This window comes from Anolis sagrei, chromosome 7 (genome assembly GCF_037176765.1).
Source record: "Anolis sagrei isolate rAnoSag1 chromosome 7, rAnoSag1.mat, whole genome shotgun sequence".
NCBI classification, from domain to species: domain Eukaryota; kingdom Metazoa; phylum Chordata; class Lepidosauria; order Squamata; family Dactyloidae; genus Anolis; species Anolis sagrei.
This window is the reverse complement of record NC_090027.1, coordinates 14,456,111-14,475,615: the sequence shown is the minus strand read 5'-3', so window position 1 is coordinate 14,475,615 and position 19,505 is coordinate 14,456,111. Positions and strand designations below refer to the sequence as shown.

The following is a 19,505-nucleotide window of genomic DNA, read 5'->3' as shown; positions in this document are numbered from 1 at the left end:
TGGAGAACGGGAGAAGTTCCAGCAGATTGGAGGAGGGCCAATGTGGCCCCAATCTTCAAGAAGGGAAAAAAGGATGACCCAAACAACTACCGTCCGGTCAGCCTCACGTCGATACCAGGCAAGATTCTGGAAAAGATTGTTAAGGAAGTGGTCTGCAAACACTTAGAAACAAATGCGGTCATTGCTAATAGTCAACATGGATTTATCAAAAACAAGTCATGCCAGAATAATCTGATCTATTTTTTCGATAGAGTTACAAGCTGGGTAGATGCGAGGAATGCCGTGGATGTAGCGTACCTGGATTTCAGGAAGGCCTTCGACAAGGTCCCCCACGACCTTCTGGCAAGGAAAATAGTCCAATGTGGGCTAGGCAAAACTACGGTGAGGTGGATCTGTAATTGGTTAAATGGACGAACCCAGAGAGTGCTCACTAATGCTTCCTCTTCATCTTGGAAAGAAGTGACGAGCGGAGTGCCGCAGGGTTCCGTCCTGGGCCCGGTCCTGTTCAACATCTTTATTAATGACTTAGATGAAGGGCTAGAAGGCATGATTATCAAGTTTGCAGACGACACCAAATTGGGAGGGATAGCCAATACTCCAGAGGACAGGAGCAGGATTCAAAACGATATTGACAGATTAGAGAGATGGGCCAAAACTAACAAAATGAAGTTCAACAGTGACAAATGCAAGATACTCCACTTTGGCAGGAAAAACGAAATGCAAAGATATAGAATGGGGGATGCCTGGCTCGAGAGCAGTACGTGTGAAAAAGATCTTGGAGTCCTCGTGGACAACAAGTTAAACATGAGCCAACAATGTGATGTGGTGGCAAAAAAAGCCAAAGGGATTTTGGCCTGCATCAATAGGAGCATAGTGTCTAGATCTAGGGAAGTAATGCTACCCCTCTATTCTGCTTTGGTTAGACCACACCTGGAATATTGTGTCCAATTCTGGGCACCACAATTCAAGAGAGATATTGACAAACTGGAATGTGTCCAGAGGAGGGCGACTAAAATGATCAAGGGTCTGGAGAACAAGCCCTATGAGGAGCGGCTTAGGGAACTGGGCATGTTTAGCCTGAAGAAGAGAAGGCTGAGAGGAGATATGATAGCCATGTATAAATATGTGAGAGGAAGCCACAGGGAGGAGGGAGCAAGCTTGTTTTCTGCTTCCTTGGAGACTAGGACATGGAACAATGGCTTCAAACTACAAGAAAGGAGATTCCATCTGAACATGAGGAAGAACTTCCTGACTGTGAGAGCCGTTCAGCAGTGGAACTCTCTGCCCCGGAGTGTGGTGGAGGCTCCTTCTTTGGAAGCTTTTAAACAGGGGCTGGATAGCCATCTGTCAGGGGTGATTTGAATGCAATATTCCTGCTTCTTGGCAGGGGGTTGGACTGGATGGCCCATGAGGTCTCTTCCAACTCTTTGATTCTATGATTCTATGACAGAACTTTACGTTCAAAACATTTATTCAAGACAAGGAATGCATTCTAGATAGAAAAGGTCTTCGAGCTAACTAGCTTGCTAAAACTATAATAATGATGATGATGATGATGATGATGATGATGATGATGATGATGTTGACAGACTTTACCTGCCCAGAAAATCAGGAGGCAGAGGGCTTCTGCAAGTGAAACAAATGGTAGAAGAAGAGAAACACACACTGGCAGATTATGTGAAAGGCAGCTAAGATCCAACATTGAGGGAAGTTAATAGTATTAAACTGCTTCAAGTGCAAAAGACAAAGAGGGAATATCGTAAAAACACAATCCAGAGCAGAAGTGAAAACTGGCGAAAGAAGGCTCTCCATGGACAGTTTCTGGGAAAATTTGAGAGCCAAACTGACAGAGAAAAACATGGCTGTGGCTCACAAATGGAACTCTGAAAAAAGAGACAAAGGAGGGCCTGATTCTGACAGCCCAAGAACACGCCATTAGAACCAATGTCATCAAAGCCAGAATTGAAAAGTCGACAAGAGATCCCTAGTGTAGACTCTGCAAGGAAGCAGATGAAACAATAGATCACATCCTGAGCTGCTGCAAGAAGATCGCACAGACAGACTACAAGCAGAGGCACAACACCGTAGCTCAGATGATTCATTGGAACTTGTGCCACAAACACCATCTTCCTGCAACAAAGAACTGGTGACATCACAAGCTGGAAAAGGTTACAGAGAATGAACATGTCTAACTCCTCTGGGACTTCCAAATTCTGACAGACAGAGTTTTGGAGCATAATACTCCTGACCTCACTATCGTGTTAAAAAACAAAGTATGGATTGTCGATGTTGCAATCCCAGGTGAGAGCAGAATTGCAGAGAAACAACTGGAAAAGCTGACACGATATGAGGATTTAAAGATTGAACTGCAAAGACACTGGCACAAGCCAATCAAGGTGGTCCCAGTGGTGATCGGCACACTGGGTGCAGTGGCTAAAGACCTTGGCCTGCACTTAAACACAATCGGCGCTGACAAAATGACCATCTGCCAGCTGCAAAAGGCCACTTTACTAGGATCTGCATGCATTATTTGCCGATACACCACACAGTCCTAGACACTTGGGAGGTGTCCGACGTGTGATCCAATACAACAGCCAGCAGAGTGTCTGCTGTGGACTCATCTTATTGTGTTTCAAATAATAATAATAATAATAATAATCATCATCATCATCTTTATTTGCACCCTGCCCCCATCTCCCCAAAGGGGACTTGGGGCAGCTAACATGAGGCCAAGCCCAAAGATACAATACAGCAAAATAAAATACAAAATGCAGGCAACAAAATTTCATCAGAGTAAAATACATAAAGTAGCAAAATAAAATACACAAAGGAGATTGACATATATAAAATCAAACACAATGGGCAGGCCAAATAGACAATAAAATGATAAAATCTTGGTTGAGGTAGGAATAGAAAAAGTATAATTGAGAGGAGCCCAAAAAGGATGAACAGTGGGGTTAGACTTTCAGTTTAGGATAGGGGAAAGTGCATCATAGGGGCAATGCTGTAGATGGAACAGACATAAATGGGACAATGGTCACTCTCCAAAAGGGCAAAAAGTCAAAATATCCATGCAGTTTCATTTTGCCTGGAGAGAGGCAACATGCATCCTCACTGGAAGGGAGACAGAGGCAGTGAGAGAGCCAAAAATGGAGAATGACCACATGACCAAACCTAGGGCAATAAAAATACATTTAGAGAGGAAGTTACATCATACCTCACAGAACTTCCATTGCTTCATCTTCAATGGGGGAGGAGATATTGGCAACGAAGAAGAGTAAAGACACAGCCCCTTCTGGGATAAACTTGCATAGGAATATGAGTCTAGCTACTCATTGAGGACCGGAGACTTGATGACACAAGAGACTTGTGCAGTCCAGGGATGAAGCCCAACACTTTATTTAGCATTTCTGCTGCTCTATCTGATGATGCAGTTGACTTAGGTGTTTCCTATATGTGTCACAAAGCAAAAGAAGACCTCAGTAGACCTTTATCACTAGCTCAGCTTGAGATCTTCCAGATGTGTTGGACTCTTTTCCTTGTAACGCAAAAAAGTGGTGAGGGGTGATGGATATAAGTTCAAAGACCATAGTTCAAAGACTGGAGGCCTCCTGAAAGTTGTATGCAAGTGCCTCATTTGCCCAGCTACTTTATTTATTATGTATATATTAATATTTATATTCAGCCTTACTAGAACAGAACTGAAAGTGGTTTCCCTTTGCTAACTACATCTTACCCTTTGCAGGAGGAAGCTCGTTCCATTAAGCAAAAAGATTGAAAGGCGTGAGAAGAGGAGAGAGGTACTTCCATGTTTGTTTATACTATTCAACCATAGAAGAAAAACAATAGACTTATAAATTAACTAGCTATCCCCTGCTACGCGTTGCTGTGGCCCAGCCTCGTGAGCTGGAAAATAAAGTAATGAGAAAGTTTGAGTTTCTAATATATGTAATATCTTGATGCTTGTGGGTTAAAAGTATTTCTTGTTTTTTTGTCAGTGTTGATCTATATCTATGGCTGGATGGCTCTTTGCCAGGAGGGCTTTGATTACGTTTTCTTGCCTTGGTGAAGGGAGTTGGACTGGGTGGCCTTAAGTATTTTCTGTTGGTCATGGGGGTTCTGTGTAGGAAGTTTGCCCCAAATCTCTAGTTTGTGGGGTTCAGAATGGTCTTTAATTGTAGGTGAACTATAAATCCCAGTAACTACAACTCCCAAATGTCAGGGTTATTTTCCCCAAACTCCATCTGTGTTCATATTTGGGCATATGGAGTATTCATTCCAAGTTTGGTCCAGATCCATCATTGTTTGAGTCTCTGGATGTAGGTGAACTACAACTCCCAAACTCAAGGTCAATACCCACCAAACCCTTCCATTCTGTTTGTCATTGGAGTTCCGTGTGCCAAGATTGGTTCAATTCCCTCATTGGTGGAATTCAGAATGCTCTTTGATTGTAGGTGAACCATAAATCCCAGCAACTACAACTCCCAAATGACAAAATTAATTTTTTGAGTGATGGTCACTCCCTGGGTTAGTAGATGTCTTGTGGCCAAATTTGGCGGCAATTTGCCCAGCGCATTTTGAGTTATGATGTCACTCAAAACGAACAAAGCATTTATATATATATAGATTATTCATCATCATCATCACCATCACTTTATTTCTTAATTAGTCGCTCTCCACCAAGGTGCTCCGAGCGACTTACAATTTAAAACAGTTTATACACAATATAAAACATTCAATATAAAAACATTCAACATAAAACATTCAACAGTGACTGGCAAAATTTGATCCGGTTACTTAAATGCACAACCAAACAGCCAAGTCTTGAGCGCCTTTGCAAAAGGTCGCAACTCCGACATTGCTCTAATGTATGGAGGCAATGAGTTCCACAGAATTGGAGCATAGGTCGAAAAAGCTCTATGCCTTGTAGCTTCCAAATGTGCCTCCCTAGGACCCGGTATGTATAGGAGATTTTCCTGGGTGGATCGAGGTGACCACTGATGGGGAAAAGGAATGAGGCGGTCCCTAAGATATAAAGGTCCTTGGCCATTTTGAGCTCTAAATGTCAGGATCAGTATCTTGTAAGAGATCCGATGTTCTATTGGTAGCCAATGCAGTTGTTGCAGAATCGGTGTAATATGGGATCTTATAGATCAGTGGTTCTCAACCTGGGGTCCCCAGATGTTTTTGGCCTACAACTCCCAGAAATCCCTGCTAGTTTACCAGCTGTTAGGATTTCTGGGAGTTGTAGGACAAAAACATCTGGGGACCCCAGGTTGAGAACCACTGTTATAGATGATCCCGCTAGCAGCCTGGCTGCCGCATTTTGGACCATCCGAATCTTCTGAATTGTTGACTTCAGAAGGCCGGCATATAAGGCATTGCAATAGTCCAACCTCGTGGTTACTGTTGCGTGGATTACTGTTGCCAATGCTTCTACCGAAAGGTAGGATGCCAATTTCCTTGCCTGGAGATGAAAGCAGGCCTGCTTACTTATGGCAGTGATCTGGGCCTTGACACAACTTGGATAAAATACACCGAACATTGTGCATAGATGGTACTATTATTCCCCTTAAATTCTCTCTCCTTCCGCATTAACTCCATCTTCTTATCTCCCCAGGAAAAAGCTCTGGTTGCAGCTCAGCTGGACAATGCCATTGAAAAAGAACTGTTGGAGAGACTCAAGCAGGACACGGTACGATCTCATAAAGCAGTCCATGGAGTTCATATTATCAGATAATTTCCAGTAAACAGTGCTTGAACTGAAGTAGCACTGGCATATATGCCTAAAACTATAACTGTATGGCCAGAATCTAAACATTATGGTATCCAAAAATTCCACAATGTTTGCTTTGAAAGCTCTGGCTTTTTGGGGGAGTTTTTTTTTTCATCTGTGGATTGGCTATTATCTAATCATGCTTTGCTTCTTCTTGGCCTGTTTAGTATGGCGATATCTATAACTTCCCCATCCATGCCTTCGACAAAGCTCTAGAACAACAGGAGGTGGAGAGTGAAAGTGACTCAGATGTGGAGAAGGAGGAAGAGGAGGAGGAAAATGTAATATTTGTTTTGGTAACTTCGTTGCATGTGTTTCATCTTTCCAATCCGGAGGGAATTTTGTTTTCAAGATACTCTTTTAATGTATTGGCTTTGGAATGCAATCCTTTCCTCTTAAATTTCTTCCTGCTGTAAATAAGAAGGGAAATGGAGAGGTGGCTAGTGTTACTCATCTCCTTGTGATGTTAAAATGTTTATGTGATTAAAATACTAATCTTAAAAAGATGCAACTATGTCTAGAGCATTGTTACAGTCAGTATCAAGAACCTAGGGTGTAGACTGGAGGTTTCAAAAGAAAGCCTTGATTATCTTTTTGCTGTCCCCAAAATGCTGTGTATGAATATGTGCATATCCTACTTCCAGTTCCTGAGTACTGGGAAAACATGTTGACTTGAATATAAGTCGAGGGTGGGAAATGCAGCAGCTACTGGTAAACTTCAAAATAAAAATTGATAGCAATAAAATTACATTAATTGAGGCATCAATAGTTTAAATGTTTTGGAATATTTTCATAAAGCTGTAATTTAAGATAAGACTGTTCAACTCTGAATAATAATAATAATAATAATAATAATAATAATAATAATAATAATACTTTATTTGTACCCCGCTACCATCTCCCCAATGTAAATGTGCTTCCGTATCCTTCCAATAATAATAGAGTAAAATAATAAATGTAAGAAAAATAATAAGAGTAAAGTAATACATGTAATACAAATAATAGAGTAAAATAATGTAAATGTAAGAGTAAAATAATAAATGTAATAATAACAATAATAAATTAAAATAAATGTAATACAATAGAGTAAAAAATGTAAATGTAATACTAGTAGAGTAAAATAATAAATGTAATGCAAATAGAGTAAAATAATGTAATAGAGTAAAATAATAAATGTAAAAACAATAATAAAGTAAAATAAATGTAATACAAGTAATAAGAGTAAAAAATGTAAGTGTAATAATAGTAGAGTAAAATAATAAATGTAATAAAAATAATAATCCAGTAAAATAATAAAGTAAAATAATAACTATAATAAAAATAGTAGTAATAGAGTAAAATAATGTAAATGTAATAATAGTAAATAGAGTAAAATAAAAATGTAATAAAAATCATAACAGCCCAGTGAATTAATAAATAACTTTGACTCGAGAGTAAGACGAGGGGGCCGTTTTCAGACTTTAAAAAGAGCTGAAAAACATGATGGCTTATACTTCAGTATATATGGTACCTCCAATTCCATTGGTCAGTGACTCAGAATGGGTTGAAAGAGCATTTGAGGAGATATGATGAAACTGAAATTTAACTACTGTTCCCTAGTTGATTTTACTTACGATTTTAGTGAAGCAAAAAAGATGTTTGGTAATCGATCTCAAACTGCATGGAAATGTTTGGCATATCATCTGAACTCTAAATCAGTTCAACAAAGGATATAAAAGTAGATGATTTGTGGAGAGGTCCCCAAAGTAGATTTATTTATTTATTTATTTAAACTTATATGCTGCCACTCCCCTGGGGCTTGGAGCAGCTTACAAGAATAGCTAAAATCTAACAAAATTTAAAAGCAATTTAAAACAATTTAAAATCAACAATATCAAACATTAAAAGCCTGTCGAAACAGGTATGTCTTACATGCCCTGCGGAAAGCTGGTAAGTCCCGCAAGGCACGGACTTCAGATGGCAAACTATTGTTTGTGGTCTTCATTATGGTTCCATTAGATAACTATGAAGTCTGTGGATTTGTTCATCACTGTATAAACACTTCATTACACAGAATTGAAGTTTTATGAGAAGAAATGCTGCCCTCTCTTTCTCTCAGTATTCTCATTTTTTTTTTTTGCAATGCTATGTCTGCAGGATTCAAAGAGGGAGTTTGTAGAAGTGGATGAGAGTGATCTCAGTGACTTTGAGGTAAGTGAAAACTTGCCCCTGTACAGCCTTTCTTCAATCAGTTGACCTCCAGATGTGTTTGACACCAGCTTCCAGCATCTCTACAGCTACCCTTCCTATGGAAGGAATGGGAATTGTTGTCCAACACATTCAGGGGGCACCAGATTAGGAAAATCTGACCTTCTGTTCTTAAACCGAAGTGTGTGATACTGTAGTGCTTGTGTCCTTTTGCTTCTTCTAATATTAGATTATACAATTTAATAAGCCTTTTTTATTTATAAGATATATACATAATTGTTACTTTCATACAATGATAGATGTTCTTTTTATATATAACAGAAATATTGGTTGGGTGAGTGGGCTTTTTAATGAAAGACCCTCCTCATAAATGTACAGCAGAGTAACATTAGCAGCAGGCTGACCCAGCACCAGTAGCCAAGTGATAAAAAGAACCAAAAATACACAGACCAATGTTATCTCTTCCTCAGGAGGCTTTTCTTTATAGCAAAATAATATGGTTGCACTATTTACAAGAACAAGGTTTCCATAACACAAAGTTCTTTATACTTCCTTCTTTGCTTCCACGCTGGGCTTCTTTCTCATGCAGATAAAAAGCTTCGCTCTCACACCAAATTTACACATGAGCTTCACACAGTAGTATTTAATGTTTTTAAATGTTTTATGGTGTTTTTGGGCATCGAATTGTTGCCACTATAAACCGCCCTGAGTTGCCTGAGGGATGAGAAGGGCAGTCTAGAAATACAGTAAACAATAAATATTTACACACAGCAGCTTTCATACTGGAGCTTCACACACGAGGCCTTCAACTTGGGGCTTCTCTCGCCAAAGCCTTCTCACACCAGGCCTCTCTAACTCTGCAGCCGACCTCACACTGAGGCCCATTAACACTGAGGTTTACCTCACACTGAGGCCTCTCTCAGACTGAAGCCTCTTCATACTGAGGGCAACTAACAGAGGTGTATTAAGCAACAGGTACACTGCTTATATTGAACTGCAGCTTTTGCTGAGTCATTGCATCCATTTTACCCTTTCAATGATTGACTCTTGTTTTGTAATTAAAAATACTTAGTTAATTTTTAATATTTCTAACAATATTGGATCTGAGTGGCCACATTCAGCACTTCTATTCAGACCTCTTGACTCGTCAGAAACATTTGTCTTCACTACTAATATTCTTTCTCTGTTCAAGGATATGGATAAACTGGCAACTACCAGTGATGAAGATGAGGCTACATCCAGCGAGGATGAAGAGAGAGAGATGGAGCCCAAGTCCAAGGGGAAAACTCCTCTGAAGGGGCCGGCGATAAGGAAACGAGCTTATGTCGAAATAGAGTATGAGCAGGAAACAGAACCACTGTCAAAATCAAAAGCAACGTGACTTAACCGACATTTGTGAACTGTGATATACTAATGTCAGAGGGAAAACTCCTTTAGCAACTTCAGTGATGGAAATACTCAATTGTTTCTCAGTCCCAATGCGTATTCTTTCAGCTGAAGGACTTGTAATACTGTTTTTTGGAAATGCTACAGTGAATGTTTTGGAAGTATTTTTTTAATGCTGAGAAACATGAAAGGTTCTGAGGAAAGTATATTTCTCAGATAGTATAGACACTGGGTCAGCTCATAGGAACTGTAATCCAACAATGAGATAAATGCAGACACTTTTCAGGCTTTTATTATAAAAGTGAAGACAATTTACATTTCTTTTTTTAAAATATATATATATATACTCTTTCTCATTATAAAGAGTTCTTGTATCAGGATAAGCAGACTGCAATTTACAAAATGAGAGAGTTGCTCTTCCAACCTTGAATAATCTTTACTAAACATCTTTATCGAGCTCTCCAGGAGACCAAACTTCTACAGGCTCCATTTGCACTTTCTTCAGGTACTTCTTGAGGCAATCATTTTGACAATGCTGGTAGACTCCGTGCAAAAGAATCTGGTGTTCATGAGGGGAGAAAGACATCAAAATTATACTTATAGCAGGTTTTTCTCAGTGATCTTAAGGCAAGGTACATGTCTCGTCCTTTACTTTATCATAAGAAACTTGTGGGGCAAGATATGTTGATAAACTATTAGGGCTTCACTGGGACTTCCTTAAGCCAACATCTCACAATTTTCAGTCTTTCTTACTATATACTACATAAGTAAAGGTAAAGGTTTCCCCTTGACATTAAGTCTAGTCATGTCCGACTCTGGGGTGGTTGTACTTATCTCAATTTCTAAGCTGAAGAGCCGGTGTTGTCTATAGATGCCTCCAAGGTCATGTGGCTTAAATGACTGTGTGGAGTGCCATTACCTTCCTGCCAGAGCGGTACCTATTACTCACATTTGCATGTTTTCGAACTGCTAGGTTGGCAGAAGCTGGGGCTAATAGCAGGAGCTCACCCCCGCTCCCCAGATTTGAACCACTGACCTTTTGATCAGCAAGTTCAGCAGCTCAGTGGTTTAACCCACTGCGCCACCAGGGGCTCCTATACCACTCTTTGTAACATGAGGTTGATTTATGCACAATGCAATATTGAGAGCCAATGTCGTGCTAAGTTTTGAATGGGATTACCAAAAGGAGGGAGGGGGGAAATGAAATAACTTTGTCTCATAATAACTAATAGTTTCTCCTACTAAGTAAGCCTCACTGTGGGAGAAATTACTTTCAGCATCCTAAATGTGGAGGTTGAAAGCTGGAGTCTTCTAGAATTCTGGGAGGGGAATGTATGTCCTCAACCCCAGGTAGCTGCTCACCTCCAAACTTAGGGACAACTGATGAGGGTCTAAATCTAAAGATTGCTCACCTTCACTTGGCCATGAGTAGAATGATCCAGTAAGAGAAGACATTCTGTGGCTCTCTGCAGTAACTCTGCTTTCACCGGTTCAGGTGTAACACTACTGTCTGTAGAAACGTCCCACATCATTTTCAGCAAAGCCTTCAAGAGTACACTGAGATGGCAGGTCATTCTGGAGCAAAGGGATTGTAAACTCATGTTAGACTCATTGGGAAGTTCTACTTCTGGCCTATTTTACTGTTGGTATAAGTGACTTTCTAACCCCACCCCCCTCAATTGATCATCACAGCACTGCAAGATGGTTTGGGCCTGTGGTGGAAGATGATCAAGGATAGCAAATAAATAGGTTAGTGGATAACTCCTGGTCTCCTGGTCCATAATCTCCATTAGCTCCAGGCGGTATTGACAATAGTAACTGGTTGTAGGAATTATAATCTAAAGGTAAAGGTAAAGGTAGTCCCCTGACATTAAGTCCAGTCATGTCTGACTCTGGGGTGTGGTGCTCATCTCCATTTCTAAGCCGAAGAGCCAGCGTTGTCCATAGACACCTCCAAGGTCATGTGGCCGGCATGACTGCATGGAGCGCTGTTACCTTCCTGCCGGAGGTCTACTCACATTTGCATGTTTTCGAACTGCTAGGTTGGCAGAAGCTAGGGCTGACAGCGGAAGCTCACGCCGCTCCCCAGAATCGAACCTGCGACCTTTCGATCAACAAGCTCAGCAGCTCAGTGCTTTAACCCACTGTGCCACTGGGGGCTCCTTTAATTATAATCTGGAGGCCCCCAAATTTTCATACCCTGCAATAGATATTTAGCCTCTGCAAGGACATTGAATTAATAAAATTGTTAGTTTTAGACTCTCTTATTAAGATATGGAACTAAATGTGAACTCTTGGTCATCTCACTCCCTCAACATAACTACATCACACTTCATCCTGGGGGGGGGGGGGGGGGAAGGAGAAGGAAAATCAAGTATTCCGTCTTGACTTTATTAGAGGAAATGTGAGATACCAATTTAATCAGGTACCTGGGCCAGGCATGCTGTATGGTGCACTTCAGAGTATCCAGTATTGCCAATCTAGCAATTTCTTCGGGTCCATCAGCGATCTCCAAGTAGCCTACAATCACTTGTTGTAGCCTTTTCAGGTGCCGAGTGATCTGGAAGCCGAACCTTTCAAAGATAAATTAGTCAAGATTTATATTTGTTTCCAAAGTACAAATTTAAGCAAGGAAAGAGAAAATGGTTATTCAGTTCCTTACCTCTCTACAAAGGTAGGTAGGCTGCTCGCATATATCCTCCGCAAGGACAGCTGGGGCTCTGCTTCCATATGTGTCAATACAAACTGAAACACTTCATCAGAAGGTGTGACAATTAGGGGGCTGTGGGACTGCTGTAGTGAGGCCTTCTCCAGGATTGGCAGCAAATCCAAGATACATGGCAACAAAATCTGTTTTAGTAATGAGATTATGTATTAGTATTTATTTGAGCAATTGACCAAAGATTACCCATAGTGTTTCATGGCTCATTGAGACAAGAATGGTTGCCCAAATCCCCAGGCCAGTGTTCTAACTTTGCTAAATCCCCAGGCCAGAGTTCTAACTTTGCCATCGCTAAGGAAGGGCAATGAGAATAGCTGCAGATTAGTTCTTTAAATGGATTCAGATTTTCAGCAGTCGAAACCATAGTAATGAGCTAAAATTCACTAAAACGAACTCCAAGAAGTTCTCAGCTACCAACTGACTGCAGAGAGCTGAAGAATCACAGACCTGTTTTAAGCCACTAATTCAGAGACTTAATATGAGACAAGCTTAAAAACACCAATTCTTCAGGCTGCAATTGTTCTGGTACAGCTGTGCCAGGAGCTCCAACTTCTTTTCTTTCTTTGAGTTTTTGCATGTATTCCAAGGTTCCATGCATTTTGCAGTAAGATGGCTTCCCTTGGTTTGCAATTATAGGGCCAATGACCCATCAATCATCATTAGGTTCTTTAGTTTCGCCCCTTTTTCTGGGTTTAGGGGGAAAAAGGGGGACCTCTAGTTCAGTTCATACAGAGAAGCCTTCCGTACAGGACGTGACTCAGTTCCACCTGTAGAAAGCTTTGTCTTTTACAGCTTTTGCTTGGGGGATCCAGTCCCACAGCTCTACAGAGAAGCATAGCCTTTGCTGGGAGGATCCAGTCCCACAGCTTTACAGCCAGCCTTCGCTGGTAATTGAAGACTTTCTTTCCTCTTGGAAATCTACAAAAGGACTCTGTTTGGTAAGGACCACTCGCGGCAGCCATAATGCAATTTGGACCGGGTGTAGGGGCCCACGGCAGCAGAGCCTAAGACAGATTGCCCAGGTAGAGGTCAAGGATTTCCCTGATAGTGAAGTTCATGAAGATAGTGAAACAGTTCATGAAGATAGTTGCCTGTCCCTTGTGGATAAGATTAAGAAAGCCACCAGCTGATTCAAAGCCTTGAAGCATTTGTTTGATTTATTGAAGACCTAAGCAATAATAAAGAACTTTGTTAAACTTTCCAAGTTTCTAAAGACTTTGTTTAGGGAAATCCAAAAGGCCTCTAATCTGAGGCACCCCCGGCGTCCCGTTGGGCATACAGAAAACACGTCCTGTCTACAGACTCTTTCACTGGCCCAGCGCGTGACAGCACAGCAATCCTATGGGTACTTTCCTGGAAGGAAGTCAATGACTCTTGCTTTTGAGCAGACAAGTACAGGGCTATGCTGCAAATTACCCGCATGAGTTGAGCCTCCTTGCTGTAGAGGTGGAGGGAGAGGGCATGATTCACAACTTGTGCCCTGTTGAATTGGCAGAGGTCAGCTGCGGGCTGCAACAAGAAGAAATCAGTGGCAGTTTGACTTGCAAAAGCTACAGATATAATCTGCATAGTACAGAAAGAAATTTCCATGATTTCCATCATTCATGCGTGAGATTAAAAAGCACAAGTGCAGATGGGAGCTTCAATAAATAAATAAATAAACTTTATTTATATTCCGCCACCATCTCCCCAAAGGGACTCGGAGCGGCTTACAAGACACTGCAGTGCAGGATATAACATAAACGATACACGAGTATAAAACAATGTCACATTTTTTTTAAAAAAAACCCACTATCAACACACAAAACAAAATAACACAATTTAAAATGCAAAATCATCAGTAGCTAAAACTAGTTGCCATCACTTTACCGCCAGATCTAACATACAAAAATATCTCAGTAAATGTCATTTAGAAACAAAATAAATTTGATTACAATATATTTAAAATCAAATTAGATCCTTCATGTTCTGCTTGGGAATTTCTCAAGACCTCTAAGGTAGACACTGTTGAAATCAATAGCTATAAAGGCTTTTACACGAGTTTCTAAGACTCATGTAAAATATAACTTCCATCATTTATGGAAACAAGCAGACAGCCCTGGACTATTCATACCCTTCATTTCCTGATTTCAAAGGTCTTTTGCTAGCAAGCAGAAATGTATATGTCCTGTTGATTTTATGCTTATTTTCTAGTTGGAGCTAAACTAGAACTTCTTTTTTTATAAAGAAAAAATCCAAAAGGACGGGTCTGATCATTATTATTATTACTACGGCTTCATCTGCACTGTGTCTTGACACTAATCCCATGGCAATACAGATTTGACATGTTGTTGACTCAGATCAAAGTCTGGTTTCCTTGACAATCTAATAACTGTTGATTCTCGTTGCCCCATTTTATGTTGGGGGTAACACATTTCTTTCTCTGTAGTCACTCTGGAAGACATTTTCTCCAACCACTGATTTTACTGGTATTGGTTACTCTTAGAAATGAGAATTCAGAAATGCCAGTTCTCAGACCCTGTAACATGTATGGATATATATGTAGGTGATACAGAGATGTCACCACTTATTTTTCCCCCATTTCTTTTTCCTTACCACATTCCTAATGATGTGTTGCAGGCACTGTACTCCCAGGACTTTGTTCTCCACACGATAGTCATCTGACAGGAGCAATGCAGGGGGCAGAACCTTCTCTAAGTGCTGGCTGAGCCAGGGCCTTGTGACTTGCTGGAGCACTGAGCAGAAGACATACTTGGCTGATGGGTTGCGCTGCCATGTTTCTCTGAAGCAGAGGAAAGAGAATCATGATGCCCCTAAGATGTGCAGTGCGGCTTTGAATCAACCAATAGCTAGAAAGGGGCAAGCCACAACACAGAAAGCTCCTTTCTACAGGTCAGACTTTATTTCATCTGCCTCACCTTGTATTGTCTATTTTTGACTGGTGGCAGCTCTTGAAAGCCTTTGCAGAGGTCTTGTCCACTACAAGGTATCTGATCCTTTCAACAAGGCATACAAGATATTTTCCAGGACCTCTGAGAGAATGTATGGTCTGTCAATGTGTTATGATTTCCCTCTGAAGAATAACTTCATTCCAGAAGGATACCATGGTCAATGGTATTGAAGGTCGCTGAGTGGTCTAGAACAGTGGTTCTTAACCTTCCTAATGCCGCGACCCCTTAATACAGCTTCTCATGTTGTGGTGACCCCCAACCATAACATTATTTTTGTTGCCACTTCATAACTGTAATTTTGCTACTGTTTTGAATCATAACGTAAATATCTGATAGGCAGGATGGATGTATTTCCATTCACTGGACCAAATTAAGCACAAATACCCGATACACCCAAATTTTAGTACTGGGGGGGGGGGGGGAGTTGATTTTGTCATTTAGGAGTTGTAGTTGCAGGGATTTATAGTTCATCTACAATCAAAGAGCATTCTGACCAATGATGGAAATGAACCAAATTTGGCATACAAAACCAACAGAAAATACTGGAAGGGTTTGGTGGTCATTGGCCTTGAATTTTGGAGTTGTAGTTCATCTACATCCAGGGCACCGTGGACTCCAACAATGATGGATCTGGACCAAATTGGGCACAAATCCACAGATGGAGTTTAGGGAAAATAGACCTTGACATTTGGGAGTTGTAGTTACTGGGACTTGTAGTTCATCTACAATCAATGAGGATTCTGAACTGCAATAACGACAGAACTGGAGCAAACTTCCCACACAGAACCACCATACTTAAGGCCATCCAGTCCAACTCCCTTCACCAGGGCAAGACAACGTAATCAAAGCCCTCCTGACAAAGAGCCATCCAGCCACACACACACACATATGATTCACACAACAGAGAGATATAGTATCATAGATTTGAAAGGGACCCCTAAAGGAGGACAATTCTATGTTGCATGTTCCAGAGTAGGCAAACCAGACAATCTCCACATCAACACTGACAAAGAAACAACTAGAAAAACTGTTTACTCACAAGCACAAAGACATTACATATATTAGAAATCAACACTTTCTCATTACTTTATTTTCCAGATCACCAGACTGGGCCACAGCAATGCGTGGCAGGGGACGGCTAGTAATAAATAAATAGATGAACTTTAGGAACAGAATAGATTATCAAGTTGTGTCGTACTGCTACTGCACACTGCTAGCCCGCATACCTATTACCCTCGTGGGATTAATGGATTAGGATGTAAAACCATGCAGCAATACTGTTAGGCACTCAGTTATTTGACATCTACAATGTAGGCAAGAGCACCGGGTTAGAACACATAGGGCTCAATGGCAGGCCACCCGAGAACAGGCTACTCAGAGGGTTTGTGATGAGTGGAAGTGGGAAAAGCGAAGTGAGAGCAGACGGTGGCCCCCCAGCTTCTGGGGCTCCAGAGCCCCTTTTCACCAAGCTTAGGACATCGGACAAGTTGGTAGCTGGTGTAAAACAGATGAAAGAAGGCAGAGAGAGACTAGTAATAGAACAAACAAAACTGAATGAAAAGTGGAGAGGGATAGAAACACAGGGAGAAAAAGGGGCAGGGTTAGGGAGTTGTAGTTCACCTGCAATCAAAGAGAATTCTGAACCCCACCAATGAAGAAATCGGGGCAAACTTCCCACACAGAACCCCCATGACCAACAGAAAATACTTAAGGCCAAACAGTCCAACTCCCTTCACCAGGGCAAGAAAACGGCAACATAGCCCTTGGGACAAAGAGCCATCCAGCCATAGGTAGAGATAAATATATATGATTCACACACAGAGATATATCCTAGATTTGAAAGGGACCCCTAAAGAAGGACAATTATATGTTGCCTATTCTAGAGTGGGCATAGAACCATAGAATCATAGAGTTGGAAGAGACCTCATGGACTGGGCCATCCAGTCCAACCCCATTCTGCCAAGAAGCTGGAATATTGCATTCAAAGCACCCCTGACAGAGGGCCATCCAGCCTCTGTTTAAAAGCTTCCAAAGAAGGAGCCTCCACCACACTTCAGGGCAGAGAGTTCCTCTGCTGAACGGCTCTCACGGTCAGGAAGTTCTTCCTGATGTTCAGATGGAATCTCCTTTCTTGTAGTTTGAAGCCATTGTTCCGCGTCCCAGTAAATAAATAAAATCATACTTTCGCCGTGCTATTATCTGGCTTCTGGCCCCCGCTCACCTGCTCAGCTCCGGCTCCAGGCAGCGCAACACCTCCGCCAGGCAGCCTTCCTCTCCTTCGCGGGCGCCTCGGAGGAACTCGGGTACGGACTGGCAGCCCCGAGCCCGGAGGAGGGCGTCCAGCAGCGCTTGGGCCTGGCGCGCCGCCCCCGGATGGACCCCGGGCCTCTGGGCCGAGTGGGCCGCCGCCAAGACGAACAAGGGACCCGCCACGCGCCCTTCCAGGCCTCGGGCCTCCCCCAGTTTGGAGACGAGGCTGGAGAAGGCCAGGCAGGCCTCACCCTCCCTGTCCCAGGCCTCCAGAGGCGCGGCAGAGCGGGCCAGCGCCGCCGCCACGTCGCGGAGGAGGCCTGCGGACTCACCCGCGACGCCATTCCCAAAAACGCGCAGGAAGGAGGCCAAGGACCCCTCTCCCGACGCGCCCGCCTCGCAGGACTCCACTGCCTCCCTCTTTCAAGCAGGCCGCGAAGGAGACTCTGTGTTTACCTCAGAAACGGCCTTTCCGCTTCATACCGGAAGTCCCGGCTTGTGGCCTCGCGCAGGCGCAGATCCTTCGTTAGGCCAGGCCTGGGCAAACTTGGGCCCTCGAGGTGTTTTGGACTTCAACTCCCACAATTCCTAACAGCCGGTATTGTGGGAGTTGAAGTCCAAAACACCTCGAGGGCCCAAGTTTGGCCAGGCCGGCATTTGGCTTAAAATTCTGAAACCTGCTTCTCTCTACAATTTCTATCTCTATGAACTGCAGTTCTGCCTCCCCTTTGGTCTCATTCTTCCGTCCTAGTGAATATATTAGCATATCTAATTAGGTTGGCAGGAAGCTGGTAACTTTAGGAGCAAAAATACAAATCCAAGGCATTAAATTAAATTTTTTTTCCTGCCAGTACGTATTAAACCATTGGCGTGACCTGGTTCTTTAGTGTTTAGTGCGAAGTCATAGTAACTTAAAAGCTGAGTGCGTCTCTTAAGCAGTTCCTCAAACGGGCAGAATTCTCGATCCTTCAGGTTCTTCCATGTGATGAGTGGGTTGTTCACGCGCATGCGTGAGATGTGCCGTCCCAATTGTTACGACGGGGCACAGCACCCATCTGATCTGAACCTTTAGAGTTATTTTAAGTTAGAGTTATTTTAAGGTTGTTCATTCTTTAGTCGTCTCGGACTCTTCGTGACCTCATGGACCATCCATCCATCTTGTCCTTGGTCGGACCCTCTTCCTTTTGCCTTCCATTAATTAAGACATTAATTAAGGTATATCTTTAGTACTTACTTACTTAGGCAATCCCTGGTTGGACGAGTAAGATGGTTTTCCATGATGGGTTTCCTTGTGAATTGGCAGGTGGCTGTGGAGCCCTATTCTTGACCTGCATCTTCTCCCACACTGAAGGCATTGGTTTTTAGGGGGAAGGCGGTCCCGGTTGGGGTTGGCTTGGCGCGCCTTCCTCCTGGCGGCTGGCACGTTTCTCTCTTTCACCCTCCACTCATGCCTCCTCAAATTCTGCAGCACTGCTCGTCATAGCTGACCTCCAGCTGGAGCGCTCAAGGGCCAGGGCTTCCCAGTAGTAGTAGTAGGCCATTTATTAGCCACCTCCTGCCACGTGTTGCTGTGGCCCAGTCTGGTGATCTGGAAAAAAAAAAGTAATGAAAAAGCGATGGTTTCTAATATATGTCAGTTTTTATGCTTGTGGGTAAACAGTATTTCTTCTTTCTTTGTTACTGCTGATTGTTCCATCTTGTCTCCTGCACTGTGCTTATAATATAATATAATTTGTTGTTCATTCGTTCAGTCATATTCCACTCTTTGTGACCTCATGGACCAGCCCACGCCAGAGCTCCCTGTCGGCCGTCACCACCCCCAGCTCCTTCAAGGTCAAGCCAGTCACTTCAAAGATACCATCCATCCATCTTGCCCTTGGTCGGCCCCTCTTCCTTTTTCCTTCCATTTTCCCCACCATCATTGTATTCTCTAAGCTCTCCTTTCTTCTCATGATGTGGCCAAAGTACTTCATCTTGGCCTCTACTATTTTTCCCTCCAATGACCAGTCGGGCTTTATTTCTCGAAGTATGGACTGGTTGGATCTTCTGGCAGTCGAAGGCACTCTCAGCACTTTCCTCCAACACCACAGTTCAAAAGTGTCTCTCTTCCTTCGCTCAGCCTTCCTTATGGTACAGCTCTGGTGACTACGGGGAATACCATGGCTTTAACTATGCGGATCTTTGTTGCCAGTCTGATGTCTCTACCCTTCACTATTTTATCGAGATTGGACAT

The 19,505-nt window shown here is 42.4% G+C and overlaps 2 protein-coding genes and 1 non-coding gene across 3 annotated transcripts in view; 2 read left to right on the top strand and 1 right to left on the bottom strand.

The window, feature by feature from the left end:
• Positions 1-9,681, top strand: part of MAK16 (MAK16 homolog) — a 19,058-nt gene extending 9,377 nt beyond the window's left edge. Inside the window, exons 6-10 of the mRNA XM_060787732.2 lie at positions 3,746-3,800; positions 5,621-5,695; positions 5,944-6,057; positions 7,913-7,966; positions 9,156-9,681. Coding sequence (XP_060643715.2) covers positions 3,746-3,800; positions 5,621-5,695; positions 5,944-6,057; positions 7,913-7,966; positions 9,156-9,344 — 487 coding nt within the window. The 3' untranslated portion in view covers positions 9,345-9,681. The remainder of the gene's footprint in view (positions 1-3,745; positions 3,801-5,620; positions 5,696-5,943; positions 6,058-7,912; positions 7,967-9,155) is intronic.
• Positions 9,626-19,505, bottom strand: TTI2 (TELO2 interacting protein 2). Its single transcript, XM_067470859.1, has 8 exons — positions 19,431-19,505; positions 17,244-17,692; positions 14,667-14,853; positions 13,488-13,580; positions 12,012-12,199; positions 11,779-11,922; positions 10,762-10,924; positions 9,626-9,908 (listed from the first exon to the last, which is right to left on the bottom strand). The coding sequence occupies exons 1-8, from the start codon at positions 19,503-19,505 to the stop codon at positions 9,789-9,791; spliced, it is 1,419 nt and encodes a 472-aa protein (XP_067326960.1). The 3' UTR covers positions 9,626-9,788.
• Positions 18,236-18,333, top strand: LOC132782837 (small nucleolar RNA U13). The gene has a single exon (XR_009632110.2). It is a non-coding gene; the product is annotated as a small nucleolar RNA U13 (small nucleolar RNA).

Bases quoted from the DNA above. Each gene is read 5' to 3' on its own strand.
- TTI2 (XM_067470859.1), bottom strand. From the start codon at position 19,505: ATGTCCAATCTCGATAAAATAGTGAAGGGTAGAGACATCAGACTGGCA. The intron at 13,581-14,666 runs GTAAGGAAAAAG...TTCTTGTTGCAG, and splicing joins AACACATCATTAGGAATGTG to CCCGCAGCTGACCTCTGCCA. The intron at 9,909-10,761 runs GTGAGCAATCTT...CATGAACACCAG, and splicing joins CTACTCATGGCCAAGTGAAG to ATTCTTTTGCACGGAGTCTA.